At 39.6% G+C, this 21,910-nt stretch overlaps 2 protein-coding genes across 8 annotated transcripts in view; one reads left to right on the top strand and one right to left on the bottom strand.

Annotated features, from left to right (window-relative positions):
• The first annotated feature begins 448 nt into the window (after window positions 1–448).
• Window positions 449–8,223, top strand: MLANA (melan-A). Of its 4 annotated transcripts, none has more exons than XM_090131266.1 (6): window positions 449–804; window positions 891–962; window positions 3,917–4,005; window positions 5,541–5,637; window positions 6,994–7,095; window positions 7,968–8,223. In XM_090131266.1, the coding sequence occupies exons 3-6, from the start codon at window positions 3,932–3,934 to the stop codon at window positions 8,034–8,036; spliced, it is 342 nt and encodes a 113-aa protein (XP_089987392.1). In that variant the 5' UTR covers window positions 449–804; window positions 891–962; window positions 3,917–3,931; the 3' UTR covers window positions 8,037–8,223. The 4 variants fall into 4 exon arrangements, with proteins under 4 accessions (XP_089987392.1, XP_089987391.1, XP_089987390.1 ...); XM_090131265.1 differs by lacking the exons at window positions 449–804; window positions 891–962 and adding exons at window positions 971–2,006; window positions 2,784–2,846; XM_090131264.1 differs by lacking the exons at window positions 449–804; window positions 891–962 and adding exons at window positions 971–2,006; window positions 2,784–3,094.
• A 6,324-nt stretch (window positions 8,224–14,547) lies between these two features.
• BRD10 (bromodomain containing 10) overlaps window positions 14,548–21,910 on the bottom strand; it is a 62,099-nt gene continuing 54,736 nt past the window's right edge. For all 4 annotated transcript variants that reach the window (XM_090132569.1, XM_031606158.2, XM_090132568.1 and 1 more), the window contains one exon: window positions 14,548–18,754. In XM_090132569.1, coding sequence (XP_089988695.1) covers window positions 15,123–18,754 — 3,632 coding nt within the window. In that variant the 3' untranslated portion in view covers window positions 14,548–15,122. The remainder of the gene's footprint in view (window positions 18,755–21,910) is intronic.

The following is a 21,910-nucleotide window of genomic DNA, read 5'->3' as shown; positions in this document are numbered from 1 at the left end:
CCAATTTAAAACTTAGATTTCTATAGGAAGAATTATTTTTTTTGTCACTGCAGTATTCTGATATTCAAAAGAACCCTTCATTTTTCTTTTTATTTCTTTTCATTTGAAACACAGGGGAATATTAAATGTGAACACACATTTAATATAGGACATTACCTTTCTATTATAATTCAGTATTTTCTATTAAACTTGTGTATTTTAATTACGGTCCCTGTCACTGATTTCCATGTTTGGGTGCATCCTGAGATCTGCCAGTGGCACTGCAGAGGGCTGGTAGCTTCCTGGACTCTGGGCACAGTGGCCATCAGATGAATATGCACCACTCAGCACTGGTGCACCCATTTTGGAGGCACCCAGTACTGCAGAGAAATGGACAAGCATGACTGAGTTCAGCCTGGGGCTACAGGGGGGCTGTGGGATACTTCAGGTGTGGAGTGGGGCGGCTGAGGGTTCTGCACTGGGTCCATGGTGGGAGGGCAAGAAGAATGAGCTGAGTGACGTGCTCAAGCTGGAGGTGAGAAGAAGATTCTTCCCACCAGGAATGCTGGGCCATGGAACCAGGGCCCAGGCAGTTTGAGCTGGTTTTGGCCTGAGGACCCTCTTGCTCCAGCACTGTGAGGCCCTGAGCAGTCCGGCCTGACTGTGGAGAGTCCTGCTCCAGGTGGGGCGGGGCTGGAGACCTCCATGCAGGCTCAGCAGGAGCAGCAGGGCTCTGTGATACTGCGAAGGGAGAAATGAAATCATCCTAGAATGATGGAATCAAACTTATCAACAGAACAAAAAAAGAAGTCATTCTTTTTAGAGGTCAGGCAAGTTATTTTCAGTTAGACCAGAGCATTCATTTCATACCTATCATAAAGATTCATCGGAGTGTCCTCCATTGTCAACAGGCTGCTGGCTAAGAGAAATGGCCAGGCTTGCATGGGGCTTCCTCTTACATCATATTCTCCTGAATTAAAAAGGTAATACTTGTAGAATTCACATATAAATTCCTTTGACTTTACACTCACAGAGTTAGCAATGCCACTTCAGAGAAACAGGGTTTAGTAAAAGAACTGAGATCGGAACCAGGACATGGTGCTTCACCTTCCCATCAACCAATTCTTCAATAGCAGCACTGTGTATTTAGATAACAGACGGCACCACTGGTCTATGACAAAGTTTTTCTCCACATCCCTTTGTTATACTGTTAACAAGAAATTCTTTCAGAACACAAACTATTCCATTAACTGACATTTCCTCCTCAGCACTGCTTGAGGCAAGGAAGGGGCAGAGACGCGCTGGTTCTGGTATCACATGGATTTTCAGTATGTATCAGCTTCAGCTCTGAAAGAACAAACAGTAGTCTTCAGTTAGCATTCCCTCACAGAACTTAAAGCTTTTTTTCAGGAAAACACATGGCTCAATAAGGTACTCTGTGACATTTTCAATGTATTACAGAAGGGCTGGCATGCTTCTTCAGGAATTTACTGGACTGTGATAATGTACACTTACTGTTTTACACTCATGAGTATCTACAGCAAGTTTCTCTATATCTGATTCACCTTTAAACTCCCATTAGATTCATCTGGGACTATGTAAAAGAAACACTGAATAATTTACCTAAATAGGAAAAATTGTGCTGTTGTTTCTCTTCTTCCCTTCACTTTATTTACTCTAGAAAAAAGGTCATTTTGACTTTGGTCTTAAGTTGTCAAGCAAAAAAAATCAGAGTAACAAAATGGCTGATGTTGGCAGGGACATCTGAGTCCATCTGGTCCCTGCTCAAGCAGGGACGCCCAGAGCAGGGTGCCCCAGACCATGTCCAGACAGCTTTTGAAGATCTCCCAGGAGGAGACTCCACAGCCCCCGAGCAGCCTGTGCCAGCTCCAGCACCTGCACAACACAGAAGCCTGCCTGGCATTCAGAGGGAGGCTCCTGCATTCCAGTTGGTGCCCACTGCCTCTTGTCCTGGCACTGGGCACTGCTGGGGAGAGCTGTCCAAACAAAGATTGTGTTGAGGCAAGGTAAGATTTTTAACGTTGTTGGAAAAAGCTGCTGTAAACAGATGAAATGGCCTAGCTCTGCCCAGCCCTGAGCTTACTAGAAATATTGATATTAAGACTTTTCAACCGATTTTCTGAAGAAATAGATGTAGACCTCTCACACAATCACATTTTTTCTACTCATTTCTGAAAATAGCCACTTCTCAACCAAATCTGGAGCCAGTGTCGCAGCCTCAAACGTAACCAAAACATTCCAAACTTAAACAGAAAGTCTTTTGCAGGATAGAGAGGCCCAAATGATTCGCTGAGAGAAATGTCAAACAGAACATGGTCCTTCATGGTCCTTGTATCTTTTTTTCCTTTGTCAGTAACTAACACTTCTGACCCACCACAGAACCTAGAGCTCTGGATTCATTACAGGCTGCTGTTTCTTGCCTGATGTTGTGAATGCAATTATTACAGCTTGTGTGTATGTGAGCACAATGACAACTCACACAAATCCACTGGGAACTGGGCTTCATTAGTTCTGCAGCACACAGAACAGTCTGTTTGTTGCAGCATCTGCTAGCCAGTTCAGAATCAAACCACTTGCTATAATCTAAGACGCTTCCATCACTGCGTAACAGCATCATCTTTAAGTTTTGCTCCAACAGTCTTGGCCTCTACATGGTGTTACAATCACGCAAAAACGTGGATAAGCAAAGCTTCAGTTAAATGAGTCCCAAAACTCTGTTTATGTCAGACCTGAGCCACAGAACAACTAGCCCCAAATCAAAACATGCTTTTGTTTATTATCAGGCTGCCCACTTCAGGAGTTCATACTGATGGGCAGGCAAGTGGTGCTGAGCCCCTTCTAGCAAGGTAGGTAATCTCATGAAGAAATAACTGATTTCTGAGGTGATTATTAGGAGACAAGGATGCAGGCTGTGAGAAGAAAGTTGTCTCCTGACCCCTTTCATGCTAATTAATGCATTCAGAAGCTGTACTGAAAGGAATTTAAACTCGTGATAGTCATAAGAGAACAGATCAAAGAAGGAAAAAAAACAGAGTGAGTCAAGGAAAGGAAAGCTGTACATGCCTTTAGTTTACAGAGTACCGGTCCAAAGAAGGTAAGGCTTGCATTTTTTTTATTCTACCTAAACCCAAACTATTCTATGTTGCTTAAAAATTATGCTTTAGTGGAGACTTAACAGATTCCTAGTGAAAGTCTGAAAATGCTTTGATTCCTTGGATAGAAAGTTTCTTTGGCAAATTCACTGTTTTTTACACTCACTTTACCCCAGTCTGAGATAGTAGATGAGTTATCAAACTCATCATTTGATGCTATCAAATAGAATCTGTTGACCTGCTTACATGATAGAGACACGATTACTTGTGGATTCTTCCTCCGTAATGTTCAGACTATTTTTACTTGGATGATTATTCTCTTAAGACTAAGAATTAGGATTATAACTTCTCTGTGCTTTTTGGCTAACATAAGTTAGAAACCATCTGAAAACCAACATGTCTGTGGCAGTTTGTGCTGACTGATCTTTTGAACTCTTACAGGGTGTAACAGGAATACAGAAACACATGTGTGTGTGCATAATATTATTTTTCTTGCTTTCAAATATTTTTCCTTGTCCAGGCAAATTGTCTTTTTTTTTTTTTTTTTTTTTTTTCTATATTCCTGTGAGATTTTTCTTCACAAATCAGTCACTGCTCAGTGCCTGAAGTGACCATGTTAAATCACAGTCTGCTGCACTCACGTGGAACTGCTCATAGTTTCGAGTTTTGCATTTTTGAGTTTTTAAATTGGAACAGTCTGCTTAATTCTGGGAATAGTATGTTGTCCTACCTCTCTATTATGCCCCCATTGAAACAAAAATCTGAAAGTATTTATCAACACATACAGATATTTCTACTGTGTTCTAATATTCGGTTTTGAACAGGGGTAGGATCTCAAAATGCCCAGAGGAAGCCACCATCAAGATGGAAACTTCTTTAGAGGAAGAGGACGGACTTATTTCACAGCAGAAGAGTAAGCATAAAGCAAACCCTATCTTAGCATGTTTGTAGAAAAAAAACTTACACTGAAAAGAAATTTCCAGAATAGTACAAAAATAAAAATCAGGGCTGTACAGAGAAGAAATGTGTTTTGGTCATTTTGTGGTTCTTTGAAATGTTTGTCATGGAATTTTCTAAAAGAGCAGTCAATAGTTAAGAATAATCAGAACTGCAGAATTCAAGAATCTAGAGCTTGATCTGACACTCACAAGTGATATTAACCTTTATGATAACATTACCAGGGTTGTTGAGGCTCATTTGGAATTACATATTGGAGGTTGTAATAGTGCAATCTTTCAGTAAGATTTATGTCCCCTTAAAACCTCAAAGATACAATGCTTCACTCTAAAGAATACCCTAAAGAACAATATCAGTGGAAACCCCAGGTAAATGGAAAATACCTCCTAAAAGCAGATGGAGACGTCAGTGCGCATGACGTGACTCTCATGACACTCTCCTTAAATCATTTTTGATTAGTACCATTAAGTATCACATATCCAGAGTCCTCAGGTCACAAGAAAGAGTGCTCCATGAAGCACCGAATCATAGAAAATGAGAGCAAGTAAATGCTAAAGGTTTCCCCTCTCCTCTGTCCAGTGGGAAAACCTGAGGGTTTACTTTGGAGCAACTCGGTACCCGACACACAGCTGCGTGCTGGGACAGATTTATCCTGACTCATATCATCTTTTGTTCTTTTTTTTTCCTGCCAACTTATCCCTCTGAGCTTTCCCAGACTCTTCTGTTCTTAAATGCTCAAAGATCACAGAAATGAGTGAATGCTCAGTGCTTTAACGAGAGCACATTAGCATGGGAAGTTTTTTAAGACTAAGAAGCTACAATAACTCTGTCATTTTGCTTTTTAATATCCTAAGCAGTGGGAAAGATGTCCTACAGCACAGTGTGCAGAACCTATATTCCCTAAAATGACCCAGTGACATCAACTCTGTACTTGCTGTGTCATAGAACAAGAACTAAATAATTACAGAGCTGTTTATGAAAAAAAAAAAAATTGAAGTTTCTTACTAGGTTTTTGAAACTGTGTAGTGTTTTATGAATAATTAAAAAAATTATATCGCCAGAATTTATTGCAATACAATGCAGCTGGGATACATTTCTCAATTCTTACTGCCTGGAAAAACTTAACAAACATGAGATGCCTCAGCAGGCTTGGCACCTATTTTATTTCTCGTTCCCTTCCAAAGTCATAATGCTGTTTGCTGAATTTACACATAAGGACATTTTAGAAGCATGGGTTGTTTGTAGATTATTATCTTCAGAGCTACAAATATTTCTTATTCTTAGAATGTTTTACATCTGGACAGAGAATTTATCTAGCAGCTTAATCAGAGCTTAATCAGAGACTGGATTAAATTACTGATACTTTATTTTCTGCTTCATCCTTCTCTCTGGTAAAGGGATAGGGATATAAGCTCCTGATCTAATCATTCTTGCTCCCAGAAGAATGCACCCAGTTCTACTGTTACTTATTTTTTCTTGTGTCCCACACAGAGCTCTGGGGATTGGGATCTTCATTTTGGTGCTGGCCATGTTGCTTCTCTTTGGATGCTGGTTTTACAAAAGGCGTAGTGGCTATAAAAGACTGCGGGTAAGCATGGCAGCTCACTTTCACAAATACTGTTATTCTGACAACATACCATTATTATTTGCATTTCATTAATGCTGAGAACACTACAGCTACCATTAGATGTCCTCAGACATATTAACAGGTGAAAACACAGAATATGAAATGCAGTAGAACTTGCAAGTGGATCAGAGGAAACATAAGCATAAGGAAGTGGAGACAATTGCTCAACTTTTTACAACATGACAACAGAAAAATCTAATCTCTAGGAAGCATATTTAAATCTACACATATTCTGTCAATCTTCATTTGAATAAAACAACATTTTCACCACTCAAAAGATTTACATCTAAGAACAGATACAATTGGATTAAGTCTTGGAAGCAAAGAAAAATGGCTGTTACAATTAATTTAGTAAACGTGACCCTCGTGCTAGTGATACAGAATACTTTTTTTATAAAAGTTAAATATGATTTGCAAAAAAAGCAAGACAGATTTTGAGATTTACTTTCTAAAAACTACTTCTTAAAAATGCTATTTCTTGCCTTCTTCAAAAAAGTTTGAAAAATCAAATTAGATCTGTCCCACAACATTCAGTGTTGGAACATTCAGATCTTCATCTTTGGCACTGAAGAGCATTCTTGCTGTGAAATGGAGGCAGTTTTTAACCATGCAAAGTGAGGGTTTTGTGGAAACCTATTTTCCCAGTGTAGTTTTCCTAACATTTCTAAAAAGATGTGACTGTTTTGAATTAAAAACCGTAACTCACCACCAAATCCTTTTCCTCGCTCTTCTGATAATTGGCCTGCTACCTTCCCACTGACAGATCCAATACATATACAGCATCACAGAACACACAAAACTCAAACTTTCATACAAACCAGAGATCTTTAATGCTTTCTTTGTACATCACAAGACACTTCCTTTTCAATTCCATCTAACAGCAGGCATTTTGTGGTTTTGAAAACCTCACAATTTGTTAGGCTTTTTGGAAGGGAGAGAACAAGAACTGAATGTACAAAAAGAAGTGGGAAATGGTAAAGAAAGGAGTTTGAGATTAAGAAAAGGAATGGGTAAAGGAGGTGGCCCCATATAGTTAAGAAGGTGTCCAAGAAATAACTGCGGGCCAGAAAAAAACAGGCAGTCCGCACTTTTGCTGAAAACATAATGTATGATACAGGAGGGAGAGCATGCTTCAGGAGAGACAGCAAAAAGCAATGGGTAGATTGCTCTTCTTAGTTACTGCTGTTTTGTCCAGTCCTAATCCCAGATCCTAACAAATACTGCATAAATACTATGTCATACATATATGTAGTGCACCCCAGATTTATGGTCGGTTTTTCTTTGAATTTCTTCATATTTTTTTATGATCTCTCACAGAGCAAAGACGTCAGTATGGGCACCATACGAACTGTGATAGGTGAGGGAGCAACACCAGACTGCAAAACAGCTCTGCAAGAATACAGGAACTTTAATTCTGTGGTAAGTTAAAGCTTGAGCTTCATTTACTTTAAATACAGTAAGACATGACGAGATAATCTTGGTAAATATTCACTTGATGGTGTCTTTCTTGGTTCGTGCTCTCTAGGCTGGGTCTGCAATAACTCTAACTTTTAAAAATAGTTTTGCACATTTTTAACTGTGAGAAGGTGTTGGGTTTTCTTTTTTTTTTTTTTTTTAAATTATTAAATATAACCACTAATACTTCTAAAAAACACCTGTATTTTCACTCACCTTTATTCTGAAATTGTATCATCATTATTCATGAGGCAATATATGAATATGAATGCTGAAATATACGCAGCTCCAATAGATACCCTACCATTCTTGTAGACAACAAACAGATTATGTCCGGTAGCACCACAAAACTTCAGGTTTGTAGCCTTTCTAAACACTATGGAAAGCTGAGCATTCATGTTCATAATTATTTTAAAAAGTTAAAATAACTTGCTTGATAAGTATATAGATCAAGATACAGTTGTGTATAAACAGTCTCATAATAGGAAAAAGGGTAACTTACAACCAATTGTCAATAAGCTACATAATTGTTATCGCTGGAAATATGCATTCATCAAGACTCCTGAAGTTGTAGATGAAGTTGAAATGTCAAAATCTCTTTTGTTGAAAATTGCTGTAAAATGAATTATACATACATACACATACATACAAATTAATCTAATGCAAGACCTGGAAACACGTTAAGAAAAATGAAAACAATGTAAAGACACTACGAATCAGCTCAGCTATTTTAAGCTACATCTGATATGAAAGCAGATATCTCCTTGCATGTTTCTTGTCATTTTATGGCATCTCAATTGTCTTTTCAGTCTTTCACACCAATTTTCTTACCACAGGTACCCGATGCTCCACCAGCCTATGACAAAATTGCTGCAGAGCAGTCACCACCTCCTTATTCACCATGATAGCAATAAGTCTTTAACTCTGAGCACATCCATTCAATTTCTTCATGCTCCCTCTTTATTTCCTATACATTCTTAACTTTCTGAAAGCTAAAACTGCAATAAAAATTCACATGCTTTCATAAGCAATTGCTGAAAATTACTCTTGCTCAATTTAAAGTAGTTCATGAAACACTTTAATAAAGCTGACTGTGCTTCTGTTTTATGTTTTTCATTTCTTGTTTTCAGATTAATACATTTTGCTCGGGTTTTGGCTTCTTGCATTCTTCACAGAAATACCAGTATTAAGAACACATCACTGGGTATCAACTAGATTGAGAAGTGTAGGCAACTGCATATTCATCTTCCACATTTTCTCTCCCTTTATTAAAAAAAAAAAGAGAGAGAGAGAGAGAGAAAGAGACAATCTATTCCATAAAATGCAATGTACAAGAATCTGTTATAATGTGGGCAGAAATATTTGATTACATGTGCTGATATGAAGAAAAACCATTTTCCCCGCCACCCTAAAAATTAACCTGCACAAGGAGACTGTATCTTACAGCAGTCACATACCTCACAGCACTTGTTTATCTATCTGTAATTAACCAATTCCTTGTGAAATATCGAAGTTTGATCCATGTAACTTAAGAATTTCTGCTTATAATCTCTGTTCTTTCATACTTGTCACTGCATATAACAGCAATCATATTTCATGACCTATTGGTAAGAAAGGAGAGCAGTCACAGAAAACAAAGAACTGCAATACATCTAAATTAAGGTATACTCATTAGGCAGATACTTGTTCAAGGATATTGTGAATTCTGTGAAAGTTTAAAATTATTTATAATGATTTGGTATATGTATTTAGAAATTTAGAGAAGCACTTAAACTCAAAACATTGTCTTGAAGTTGTCATTTTCAGCATACTCCCTGAGCAGCCTGGTCTAGTATTAAATGGGGAGGCTGGAGGCCCTGCATGAGGCAGGGGGTTGGAGATTCATGATCCTTCATGCCCCTTCCAACCCTGGTCCTCCTGTGATTCTGTGAGGGAAAAAATTCTGTAGACTTTCTTAATGACAGGAAGAAGAATGCACAGGAAAACATGTCAAATGCCAGCTTAGAGCTGATAGGCACCAGACATGTAGAACAGAATGTGCTCCCTACATTTTTTGCAGAACTAGCCAGCTTGATGCTGATGGTTTTCAGCGGCTCTGTACTCTGCTGTTGTCTATTCTGAGGACAACTTCCTACCAAACACAGCACTAGAAAGTCCAATCTGAGAGAAGGTTTGGATAAACACAATGAACTACTTCTCCAACTGCACAATTATAGTTCTTCAATAAATTTTGTCCCTGTGTGCTTCACTCTTGGGCCAATGCAAAAGACGCTGGAGCAGCAGTTTTCCCAGAGAATATGAGGGACAGGCAAGGCTGAACACTCTCTCAAATTCCCTCATCAAAAGGCAGCTATAGATTACTGACCCCTGTTTCACCAGAGAAAAAGGACAGAACATAGAATCCAATTCAGCTGCACATCTTAAACATCTAAGCTACAAGATACAGTTACTGCCTTCTCCTGTTCCTCAGTTCCTCCACAAAGTTCTTGCTTGCTGATAGTGCTGCACTCCACTTTTGCTGGGCTCACAGGGCCTAAGCACTGCAGCAGTGCTTGAGCAGCAGATGTCCTTCCACTTTTCCAAATAATTTTATTGCTATGGCACCAATTACATGCTTGGACCACATGCTTTTTTTGTACTTTCCCTGTATGAGAAAGTACAGATCAGAACAGGACCAAAAGTGGTGGTCTAATATGAATAATTCAGTCTTTCACTACTGATTTTGTCAGGACTTTTCAACTCAGCTCACTCTCATTTCTGGATGGAAGGAACAGACTCCTGTGCTGCACATTGCATTCACTGTCTTCTCCACTTATACAGAAAATCAGCCTTCCTCCTCCTCGTTCGTATCTGAATTATCCTTGTTATCATTATCTTCATTCTTGCAGCTATTTGGGAAAAGAACAGACTCATACTTTCTGGAGAGTTTTTTCTAAGAAAAAGGTTTGATCTTTCAACATCTGCCAGTTCACCCTTTACCAATTACCTTGTTAGAGGCAATTTATTTCTTTTTCTGTGCCATCACTTATGCCCCAAGTAACTCTTTACTGACGCTCACGAAAAAAACAGCCCCCATTTTAGATAAAGAATCTCAGCCAGTTTTCAGACCATCTCACTGTCTTCTCATCCAGCCTCATCTTCTCTATGAGAGTGTTATGGAGGACAGCGTCAAAGGCCTCACTGAAGTCCAGGCTAACACTGCTCAGTGCTAGATCTACTGTCTGCTTATTTGCAGTAGGAATTTTAGACTTGTTTGTCTGTTAACTGTGCTTTCAAAACTTTTGAATCTCTTCAGAGATTCAAAACAACAGAATCATGTGGCATGCGTGAATACTTTTGAACATTAAACTCCTGTAAAGGCATCCTAGCAAAGGCTGAAAGATGCCCCATTTGTGCCTTGTAGTATGTTACTCCTACGTCAGTATCTCTGAAAACCACTTCCTGAACTTTTCTGGAGTCAGTGCAGATTTAAAATTGTGGTTCTTACAACCTTGGTACACCACTGCATATGCTGTCCATGTACTCTGCAAATACTGTGTTTGGCCTCACCAACAGGAAGGATCACAACAGTGTCTCATGGTCAAATCCTTGTTTAAAACTTGAGGTTTTTTTAGCAGTCATTCATATACCTTTCTCATCATTTCTGTAGATGAAAGAACAGTTTCAGCTTTTATGCCCACAGTTATTTCTGCTCTGCTTCTCCAGGTTACTGCTCAGCTTTTTTCCTAGCCCCTGATTTCCTGGCTGAGTTCTCCCAACTCTCCTGGAAATTAACTCTTCTTTCCACCACCATTCTCTACTGGTCACCACAGTGAAGATGCTAAAACCAACACTAGCAAGGACTGCAGAGAGAGGAGTGACAGACTCGCACTGGTTTCAATAATCTCCTTTAAAGGTCATGTCTTTAAAATCATATTTTTGAGTACATACAGTTTTAGGAGAAGTTGTATCTTTTTTTTGTGGTGAAATAAGTTTGCTTTATAGTTGATAATCCTGTGAAAAGATTTGTACAGAATAGTCATAGTGCTCCTTTGTCTTTAGAACTGTGAATTCTGTTCCCACATCTCAAGGATATAGTAAAATTGAAAATGACAGCAATGACAGTAACAGATCACTCCCATGAGGGAAATAACTGAACTGACCATGTCTCTTAATTCTAAAAAAGAGACAACCAACATGGCAAAGGTCCACATCAGCTGCATGGAGAAATGAATACAGAATTGCACTATTAATACTATGAGTATGAAAATTGCAATTATCATGTTCAGAAAAAATGTGATAAAACGCATATTATGTGAAAAACTCTTCATCACAGGATGCTGGGGATGGTAACACTTCACATGCATTTAAGAGGTACTCTGGAAAGGGTTGATCAATTTCATCATCACAAGCACTTTAATGTCTCTTAAATAAATACAAAATAACTAACAATACAAAACCCTAAGACAAAATAAACAAACAAACAAACAAAACCCATCCATAACCAAAACAATTACAACAATAGTAAACTTGCTGAAGGAAATGCTGGTTTGCAGGATACTATAGGAGTTTCCAGAAATGTGTCACCAGTTGTTTTCCTTCTTACACACATTGAATCACTGCTGTGTACTGCTCCAAGGCACATGACACTAAAAAAGATGGGCCTTTACCTCGATCCAGCACTTACTATTTGGATCCAGCAGTCTTACTGGGAGTCACAAAACCACCTGTTTGCTTAGGGTGACTAGCCGCTATGTTTCAATAAAGAACAACAAAATATTCACAACATAATAGGATAATCTCAGTTGGAAAAGACCATTCACTTCATCTTGCTAAGCTACCAACCTGACCTATGAAGTTGTATCACTAAACCACGTCCCTAAACACCACATCCACACGCCTCTTAAACACCTCCAGGGATGGCAACTTCACCACTTCCCTGGGTAGCCACTTCCAATGCCTTGCCAGCCTTTCTATGAAGAAATTCTTCCTGATGACCAATCTAAGCTTTCTCCTTGAGGCTATTCCCTTGCATCCTACAACAAGTAACCCGAGGAGAGATCGACACCCTCCTCACTTCAATCTCCTTTCAGGTAGCTGTAGGGAGTGATGAGCTGGTTTAAATGCAAGGCATTTTATAAGCTCTGAACATGTTTTCTTCACAGATTGACTTGTACATAGCTTATTATGTCACATATATGATCACATTTCTTGAAAACTTCATTTAAAAAGGCTTTTACATTCCTCATCAAATATAATGTTTTGTTTTTTTCTTCAGTTTTTGTGCTCTTAGTAACATAAAGTATTTGGTACAAAGAAGTGGTACATTCCAAACTTCCGATGGAAATTCACTTTGCTTTGAAAAAAAGCTTTCCTCTGACCAATATATCAGGGAAAGGTGATGGGAAGATGAATTCCTTTTTCAAAAATGAGTAAATTTTTTTTTTTTTACAAAATAAAGAGTCATTCAAACTTATTACATAGTAGTATCCAGCCTTTCTCCAATAGTATTTGGGACGTGAATATGTGTGCAATAGAGCATAAAAGCTCATGAGAATTCCAAACAGACTGAAGCAAACTCTGCACAGGGTTATACTTGTCAAATTATAAAATATTTATAAAAAAACAGAAAAAAATCTAACAAATCATTTACGTAAATATCTTGAGTTCTGAATTCCCCAATAAAGCTTTTTCTAATGCTTTTTTGCTCTTCATTAGAATGAATATCATGTATACTTCTACAACATTGGCAAAGAAAGATGTCAGGCAAGATCTGTTTCTCCTACCAACTACTCTTTTGTGTTCTAAGTAACACAGATACTGATTCTAATGCAAAAATAAAAGGAAAACAAACATTCTAAGAGGGAAGAAAAATCCATGAAGGTTGGTCCCTTTCATCAGTGAAATGTCAATAGAATGTGTTGCTGGAATATATACTTTCATAGTACCTAAGGGGCCATCCTCTGCCACCTTCCTCTGCATAAAAAGAAGTCACCTATCACATTCAACTGCACAATGCAATTAGTTTAAAACAGCCTTAATACTGCGAAGTCCAGCATGCAGGCATCTTCTTCTAATAGGAATCTTCAAAAGAGATTACAGTATGCCTTTAATGATAAATAGGTAAGGAGTACCAGATCACTTTTTCTGAAATGAAAACAAATATCCTCCCACTCCCCAAAACAACCATTTCTGTCTTTTCCAACCCTCAAATAAGATAGATATTGCAGATCAAGTAAATGGCTATTTCCAAATATATATATTTAATTAGTGAAGAAAGGGGAGGTATCTATGGAACGTGTAGCATTTTCTTCCCAGTACTTCTCCAGAACTCCAGTTGACCAGTTACCAAATTACTTTTCAGAACAGTATGAAGGGCAGTTGACACAAAGGAATCTGTGGGTTTATTCTTCATACCAAGATGGGAACCAAACTGTGAGCAGTAAATGAGGAGGGGAAGGAGAAAACTAGAGAGGATGAGGATTAGGCCTTGTCTTTGAAAAAGATCAGCCCAAGAATACTGCTAAAGGAAGGTATCCAAGTTTTTCTTCCATTTAGAAATCAGTACTATTAAAAAGATAACTGACATTCACAAGTTGTGAAATCCTCTGCTTTACATTATTCTTAAAACAAATGAACCATAAAAACAAGTCTGCATATACAAAGACATTTGGCCTACGGCATCCTTTTTTTTGTATGCTAGAAGACACATAAAAATCTTAAAAGATAATAAAAAAACTTCTCCATTTCCACATGCACTGCAGCAGGCACTTATGAATATGGCTGATCTGCTGAAAATGAAACAGTTTTACAATACCAAATGCTGAACCTACAACATAAAATATTGAATACCATTCATGGAAAAGAAAGGTGTATGCAATACTAACAATGTTCCCTTTAATATCAGGTGATGTTTTAGCACTGTCCTTTCATAAAGACTTGGACCAATGAAAAATTAAAGAAAAAAGTACATGTCTAGAAAGCATGACTGGCAAAAAAACTGCATAGCTTAATCTGACTATACAGGAGGTTGAAGAGCCACGTTGTTACTGTTACCAGATACAAGGAAATGCATATACCATTGCAAAAGGAAGGCAGTAAAGAATTTTCAAGATATCTAAAAGCTTTATGACAGAACATCGTAGTCCGGAACAGCAATCAGCGTGATTTAGAATGGTGTTTGGGAAACCATTTCCCATCTCACCCTTTCATAGAAGATGTCAGGCAATTTAACCGGAGGTTACCCCTCTCTGTGTAAGAAGGATTCAATAAGATGGTCTTCTTTCCAACTCTTAGCATATCATGTGAAATGTAAGCCACACTGAGAACCAGAATATACTAATTTCATTTGACTATATTAAAAAAAACTGCATTCTGATGCATATATGTATTCTGCCATCGTAACAGACGCATTTTTAAACTATACCCAACACAACGGAGTACAGCAACTTGATTTATTATATGCAGATTCTTTTGCATTGTTGCTAAACAGTACACTGGTCCAAAGTTACTAAAATACTTAAAAAACTATACATTATGTAAACAAAACATAAATAAGACAGCATAGTTCTTTGTACATATAGTTTAGTACAGATTGTTAGGAATTCATGAATATTTACAGTTCTATACGATAGACTGCATTTTTACAATGCATAAATATTTTTTTACAGAAACAAATCAAAAATAAATTTGACAAATAAAAAGGAGACACACACTGTCATAGACACACTGCCAAACAGTCCATATTGTAAGATGGAATATGTGCAAAAAGCTAGATTTTTCAAAACTGTTTAATGAACTCATTGGTCATTTCTGACCTTTTTACTAAACAACTCTCTGACAAACTAAATATATTTTTATTTCTTATCCCCATAGGTAAACTGGAAAGTGTAATCTTAAGTACTTTTGAGAAAATCAACTGTTTCAAACAATGTAAGAAATCATTGAACACTTGTAACTTCCAGAGTCAAAAGAATGTGCCACAATTTCAAAGTGGCTCACTTGCTCTAAATTCAGGATGCAGCGTTATCAGGTTTATCAAGGCAAGATGACTGAGATATAGGGAAGGCAGCGGTAGAAATTCTGCTTGTGGACACAACAACAGGAGGCAGTGATGAAGACAGCGAAGAAACTTTTGATGCTGGAGTATTTATAGCATTCAGAATGGCTCCTTCTGGACTGACCAACAGTTTTTTGATAGAAGTGTCCAACTGAAACACTGAAGTGTTGCTGGGTAAATGAGAGTTTGAAGGATGAACAGCAGAAACCACAGAGGATGTAGTTGGAACTTTAGCAGGAGATTTTATCACTGAAGACATAGACAGTGTTGCTGCAGGTAGTGGAGTACATGAGCTAGATGGAGTGCTAAGTATCTGTGGTGTTGCATGTACAATGGGTAACGTATCTGCAGATCCAAAAGAGTTCACAATTTTTGTACAGTTTTTCAAAAGTCGATGTGATGTTTGCCAACTTAGTGAATTACTTGGTGCTAGAATGATTTTTGAGGTTATTGGATTAACCGCTGGTATACCTTGAGTCTCTGGGCCATGGTTAATATTTAAAGGAGGTGTCTGTTTTGTGTTATAAGAGAGAAGAAGGACATGGCTGCCAGCTCCAAGGCCTTGTGGTGGAACAACAAAACAAGTACCATTAATCATTATCTGAGTTCCAGGTGCCAAAGGCATACAAGTGTTAATGACTATCTTCTGCTGAATGCAAGGTTCGTTCAGTTGACCTCCTGTCTTGCTTGTTATAGCTGGTGAAGCTGCACACATCTGAACGGTAGAAGCAACAGTGTGGGCAGGATTTTGTTTCTCTAGACTGGGAGGCAGCTGCTGGCACTGCAGTGACGAAAAACTTGGAAAACTAACAACTTTGCCTGTGTTTGGTGAGGCAGGGGTCAACAAACTTTGAGGTTTCTGAGTACCTGCATTACTTGGCCCAGCAACTGTAACTCCAGATGACTGAAACTGCAGCAGTGTGGGCAGCTGGCTTTTTGGTACTGGAGGAGCTGGAACTGCTGCCAACTGAGGAACCGTATGTAACACTTTGCGTGGGGTGGCTACAGATCCAGACAAGCTAATGACTGGAAACGGCAAGGCAGATGTTAAGTTCTGAGAAGATACCATTGGCTGAGTTGTTGAAATTAGCACAGATGAAGCAAGATGTCCTGTTTTCACAGTTGATATACCTACAGTATTTCCAATATTTGCTGTACACAGTCGATTACCCAGAACTGGCCTTACTCTTGAGGGATCATTTCCACCACTCAAGACAGTTGGCCGCGTCCCAGAAGTCCCACTTGGTGCTACTGAAACAGACTCTGGACATGCATTTGCTGTTGGAACTGAAAAGGAATTTGTAGCTTTTGCTGCAACACACAGAGATTCATTAATTGACACAGCACTTTGACTCATAAAACTTGAACACACGGGAACAAAACTACTAGTACTTGTCAACGATAAAGCCAAGCCTATATTTTTTTTATCTTCTCCTTTGGAAATTGCAGAGTGCAATATATTAACTGGTGGAGTCTGCTGTGCATTACCTTTAGTATTTACAATGGTTTGACCGATATTTAGTCCAATTTTCACATCTTTTACCTGAGCAATGGTTGGTGATGAATTTATTCTTATTGGTGCTCCCATCGTAGATGGGATCAGAACCAACTGCGGTTGCTCTGTGCTGCTAACAAAGGTTTTGCTTTTAGAAGTAGGAAGGTTATGTTTCAGAGACTCTGCTACAAGGCTAGTGGCTGAAGGTCCATTGGGAATCGGTGTGTTAATGAAAACTAACTTCTGAGCACTAACACCAGTAGATGCTAGAGATGGTATAACATTGACTCCTGATGCACCACAGGGAGACAAAATAGGTGGATTTGTGACTAAAGTAAGTTTCTGTACTGGAGTACCACTGATAAAATCTCCATTTCTTATTGAACTAGACTCCGACTGAATAACAGAATTTGTTTTAGTTTTAATATCACACTGCTGCTGCACAGAAGAATTTGGAGTTACAACTGTGTTATTTTGTCCAGTGGTAGTCACTGTAATGGGACTGGGAGTTGCTGATATTGAGCTGCTAACTGATGAAATGCAGGATGAAGAAGTACAGGACACATGGCAGGCATTCTCTACTACTTGACCCAAACTGTTTCCAATAGCAGGCTGCTGTAATGTGAATTTGATACTTTTATCCACTGACTTGTTAAAATCAGGTGGGAAAGATGGAGTGTTAAAAGATGAACCTGTTGAGGGGGCAAATCCAGAAATACGTGATTGTCCAAAATGTGGGAGACTAGATGTGGCTGCTGCTACAGATGCAAGCGTAGAAGTTGATAATGCTGTGGTTTTTGGCACCAAAAAAGCCTTAAATTGAGATGCATATGTCAAAACTGAACCAGAAGATATACTAGTAGGTGAAATTTGGTCTGGGTTTGTCTGTACTTTAACAATTCCTGTGTTTCCACCTCGTGTTGTGACAAGAATAGATTGTGATTCTCTTATACACACGGTTTTCAACTCTTGTCTAGTTTCAAAGGATTCAGTTGCTTGCTGTGATGCAAGACAATGAAAGGCAGTAGCAGTGTTTGTAGATGCACTTAATGCTGTTGCTGATATCAGAGACTGACCAGCTGTGGAAATACTAGGTGAAGACAAAAACACAGGGAATGTAGTAGTTGAAACATCAGTCCCAAGCCGTACATGCTCAGTTTGGCACCCCTTCACTGTTGATGATACCAAGTTACTTGTTGTAGCAGGCAACGTTTGTGTACTGCTGGTGGAACCAGTCCCTTGTGACACACTGCTAGTACTCTTGTTAAAAATTGTACTTGTTGAGTGAGTGGTAACATTTGCAGGTGTTGTTACCAGGACAGATGTTAAAGATACATTGACACTTGTTATTTCCGGCAAAGTCACACAGTGCAGCTCAGAAGAGCTCTGCTGGGGTAAATTACTATCCTTGGACACGACTTTTCCTTCTTTCTGCTGCAAAAGAAAATTCTTAGGTAAGATAAGAATTTGTTGCATGACTTTTTCTCCAGTTTTAGGGTCAGTCACAGGTTGCATTTGAATTTTCACGGAGCTGTTGTGAAGGTCTACTGGTACGCAGTGTCCATTTGGCATTTTGTATACCACCTGTAAAGGAGTCTTTGAACCTGTCTGACATGGCAATGCTGGTTTTATCAGTGATGATTCAACAGGTGATAAAACTGGCTTTTCAGGAGTAGATACATTTATGCCTGGTGGAGGTGACAGTTGATTTGTTAAGGTCACTTTGTTCCCAATATTCTTGGCAAGCAAGGCCTGAATGGGTTTGGTCCCCTTCAGAAAGCTCGATACTGGTGTTGCAGGATCTGCCAAAGAAAATGATTCTGGAGATGATCCTTCAAGTTGCTTCAGATCAGTCAAACAACTGTCTGTCTGTAAGCTTTCTGAACTCTGTACTGCATCCTCACTAGTGCTCAGCTTAGCTTTCTTTCTTGGTGAAAGCTCATTAGTGTTCTGATCCAGACAACTGTTTTGCTTGGACTGCCGTTTAACAGATTTGAGCAGTGTCCTGTGTGTTTCTTTAGAAGTTGATTCTTTTTTCAGAAGTTTACTTTTCCCAGCAGGTAAGTTCATCTCTAATACTTTCATTTCACCTGCAAGGATATTAAATTACAAATCACATTTTACAAGTCTGCAATTGGTATCTCTATACAACAAATTAATAGTGTTTAGCTAAAGGCAAAATGCTAGTTTAAGTGTAGAGATAGGGACAGGGTAATGGTCTGCTCCCTTAAAGGCATCTGGTCAAGGGCCTTTTCCAGTGCAAAATGGGGATAACAAGGAGAAGGCTGTAAGGAATAACATACAGAGACACAACCTGATCAGCAAAGGAGAAACTGAGGAAAATCAAACTTTGTATTAATTGGTGAAGGCATGTGAAAATGTGAGAATGCTTCTTCCAGCAAAGTTATCTGACTGGGGACCTGGTCAGTTGGTTCAGGTAGGGAAAACTTGAAAACCAGAAATAAAATATACACAGACCAAATGAAACAAAGGGACAACGACTAGAAACAACCTCACTGTTCCTTTGGGCTCTCAAGAAAGTACAAGTGTCGCTTTGAGAGAGACCAATCTGAACTCTGCAACAGGTAAAATCATGGACATGACACTGGAGTGAGGAAATTGAGCTGGACAAGTCCTTGAAAGAAGCATGCTGGAGAGGGGGCTGATGGGAATAATAGACAAGGTAGGGGATGTGAGGATGGGCAGGAAAGTGAATAGAAGAGGTCAGCATGTCTAAAATGTGGCCCGTACTCTCATTTGACTGAGTGCTGTGTCTGATCACCACAGTCAATCCTACCTTCTTAGATCTTTTTGTTAAATGCTTTCATAACTATCTCTTTGTGTAATCTCACTCCCATCCATGTGCAAGGACCAACTGACACCTAGCAGTGAGACGAATTTGTGAATGGGATATTATGCTAGTCAGACCATGGCAGTAGGCACCCCTGACTGAGGGAGTAGGGCTCCTTGCTTAAGTAGCTAGAGGGGTCATAGACCCATGGATCTTGAGAGGATCCTGCAGAATTTGTGTCCCAGAGTGCCAGCTACCAGGAATACGAGTGTGAGTGGATTTGAGGCTAACTACTGGATCCAGACTGTTGGTGTACATATCTTAAGCCTGCAGTGTCAGATACTGGAGCAAGTGTGGCCAGTGGGCTGGGAATGGTGTGCGTGTCCTGAAAATCAATGACTGAGGAGATTGGTGTGAGTTAGGGGTCCACACTACTCCACACAACACAGCCCATGTGCTTGCTAACAGCCACTGTGAAAGGTTCAAGCATCTTCATCTTCCCCATACTGGATGTGCATGGGGATATACACAGCACATGGAGATAAACACAGCTAATTCACAGCAAACTTCAGGCTGGATCTGAAGGAGGTTGAGGTCCAGCCTATGGTATCAAGTGGGAGAAGGATTTGTGCTGTATATCCAGGGAAACTAACAAGTGTAGAGTACCTGCAAAACAAGTGTATATGAGTGCTAAGTGTTTGCAGCAATTATCAAGGTGGACCAGTCAGTGAGCAGGGGGAAACTGTGAGGTGACTAAAGGGACCCAGGTTCAGGAAGGTGGACCCAGGGAGCTATGCCAACACTGAGGGAATAGGCAAACATGTATTTGTTAACCTAGAGCGTATCATGTATGTGTCTTCATCAGTAAGCATCTACTCTACCAACTAAAAAGGATAGAGTTTGCAGATGTTTGCTTATGTTTTATCTGAGTCCCTAACAAAGTTGCATCTGGTCTGTGGCAGTCTGCATGACCAGCTATGTCACTGTTGTGCGCATATGCATCTCTCTCTGGGATACATGCTCAACTTTGCCACTGGTTCAACTTGCAAGCAGGACAACTAGTAGTTGCACCTCTCAGCCTGAACAGAGACCAGGAGTCCCTGGGTGAACTGGACTGGGCTTCAGTGGCCCAACAAAAGTGACTCCTGGGTTGGGTTGCTGGAAGAGGCAGATGTGCTCCTAACAACCCAATAAGCATTTGTCATGACAACTTTGAAGAGCAGTCTCTGAGGTGATGACATAGTAAGGTTTTGGTAGTTGGGGAGCTGCAGGACTGGCCTCATAGATAAGAGATAAGAGCTGTCCCAGTGTCAAATACAGCTGGAACCAGCTGGCTTCAAAATGGACCACAAGTAGGCCGATCAGCAAAGCTCTGGGAAAACAAATTTCAGTTGAGTGGGGGAAAAAGAAGTGAGAAAAATGTGTGTGAAAAACAACTGATCCTGCAGAAACTTAGGTAAGAGAAGAAGGGGAGGAACATGCTCCAGGTATGGGGGAGATAATTCCTGGAATCTGTGGACAGAACCATTCTGGATCAGATCTTCACATGCAATCATGGAAGATCCCACACTGCAGCAGGTTCAGATGGCCTGAAGGAAGTAGCTTCTAACTACTGTGGAGTTAGGAGCTCCACATGGAGTGCTCATACTGGATTAGGTTCCTCACACGTTTTGGGACCCATGGAGAATAAGACTGATTTTGGAGCATTCTTATTCTGAAAGACAGTAACTTGTGGACTCATACTGTAACAGCTCTTGAAGAACTTCTTATCTCTAAATTGGAAAGATATGGATTTGAAAGATGGAGTTTCGGTGGATAAGAAATTGGATGGTCACAGCCAGAGGGTTGTAGTCAACAGTTCTATGTCCAGGCTGGTGACAAGGGGTGTATCCAAGAGGCCTGTCTTGAGACTAATGCTCTTCTCTATTAATGACCTTGACAGTGGAACTGAATACATCCTCAGTTACGTTTGCTGATGACACTAAGCTGAGTGGAGCAGTTGATACAACAGAGGGAAGGGATGCTATCTAGAGGGACCTGGACAAATTTGAAAGGCCAAATGCAAGGTGTTGTGGACCTCAGGTTGGGGCAATTGAAGACATGACTGAAGACTGGGAAAAAAACTCCTTAATGACAGCCCTGCAGAAAAGAACTTGGAAGTTCTGGTGGATGAAAAGCATGACATGAGCCAGTGGCGTTCACTAGCCTAGAAGGCCAATTGTATTCTAGGCTGCATTAAAAGAAGGGCAGTCAGCAGGGTGAAAGAGGTGATTGTTGCATTCTGTTCTACTCTGGTGAGGTCCCATTTGGAGTACCACATCCAAGCCTGGGCCCACAGCTGTTGTAACAGGTCCAGAGGAGAGCCATGAAGGTGATCTAAAGGTTGGAGCATCTCTCTTATGAAGAAAGGTTGAGGGAGTTGGGCTGGAGAAGACTTGGGGAGACTTCACTGCAG

This window comes from Phasianus colchicus, chromosome Z (genome assembly GCF_987193195.1).
Source record: "Phasianus colchicus chromosome Z, bPhaCol1.hap1.1, whole genome shotgun sequence".
Taxonomy (NCBI): domain Eukaryota; kingdom Metazoa; phylum Chordata; class Aves; order Galliformes; family Phasianidae; genus Phasianus; species Phasianus colchicus.
The sequence above is the reverse complement of the archived record's forward strand: the minus strand, read 5'-3'. Positions and strand labels throughout refer to the sequence as shown.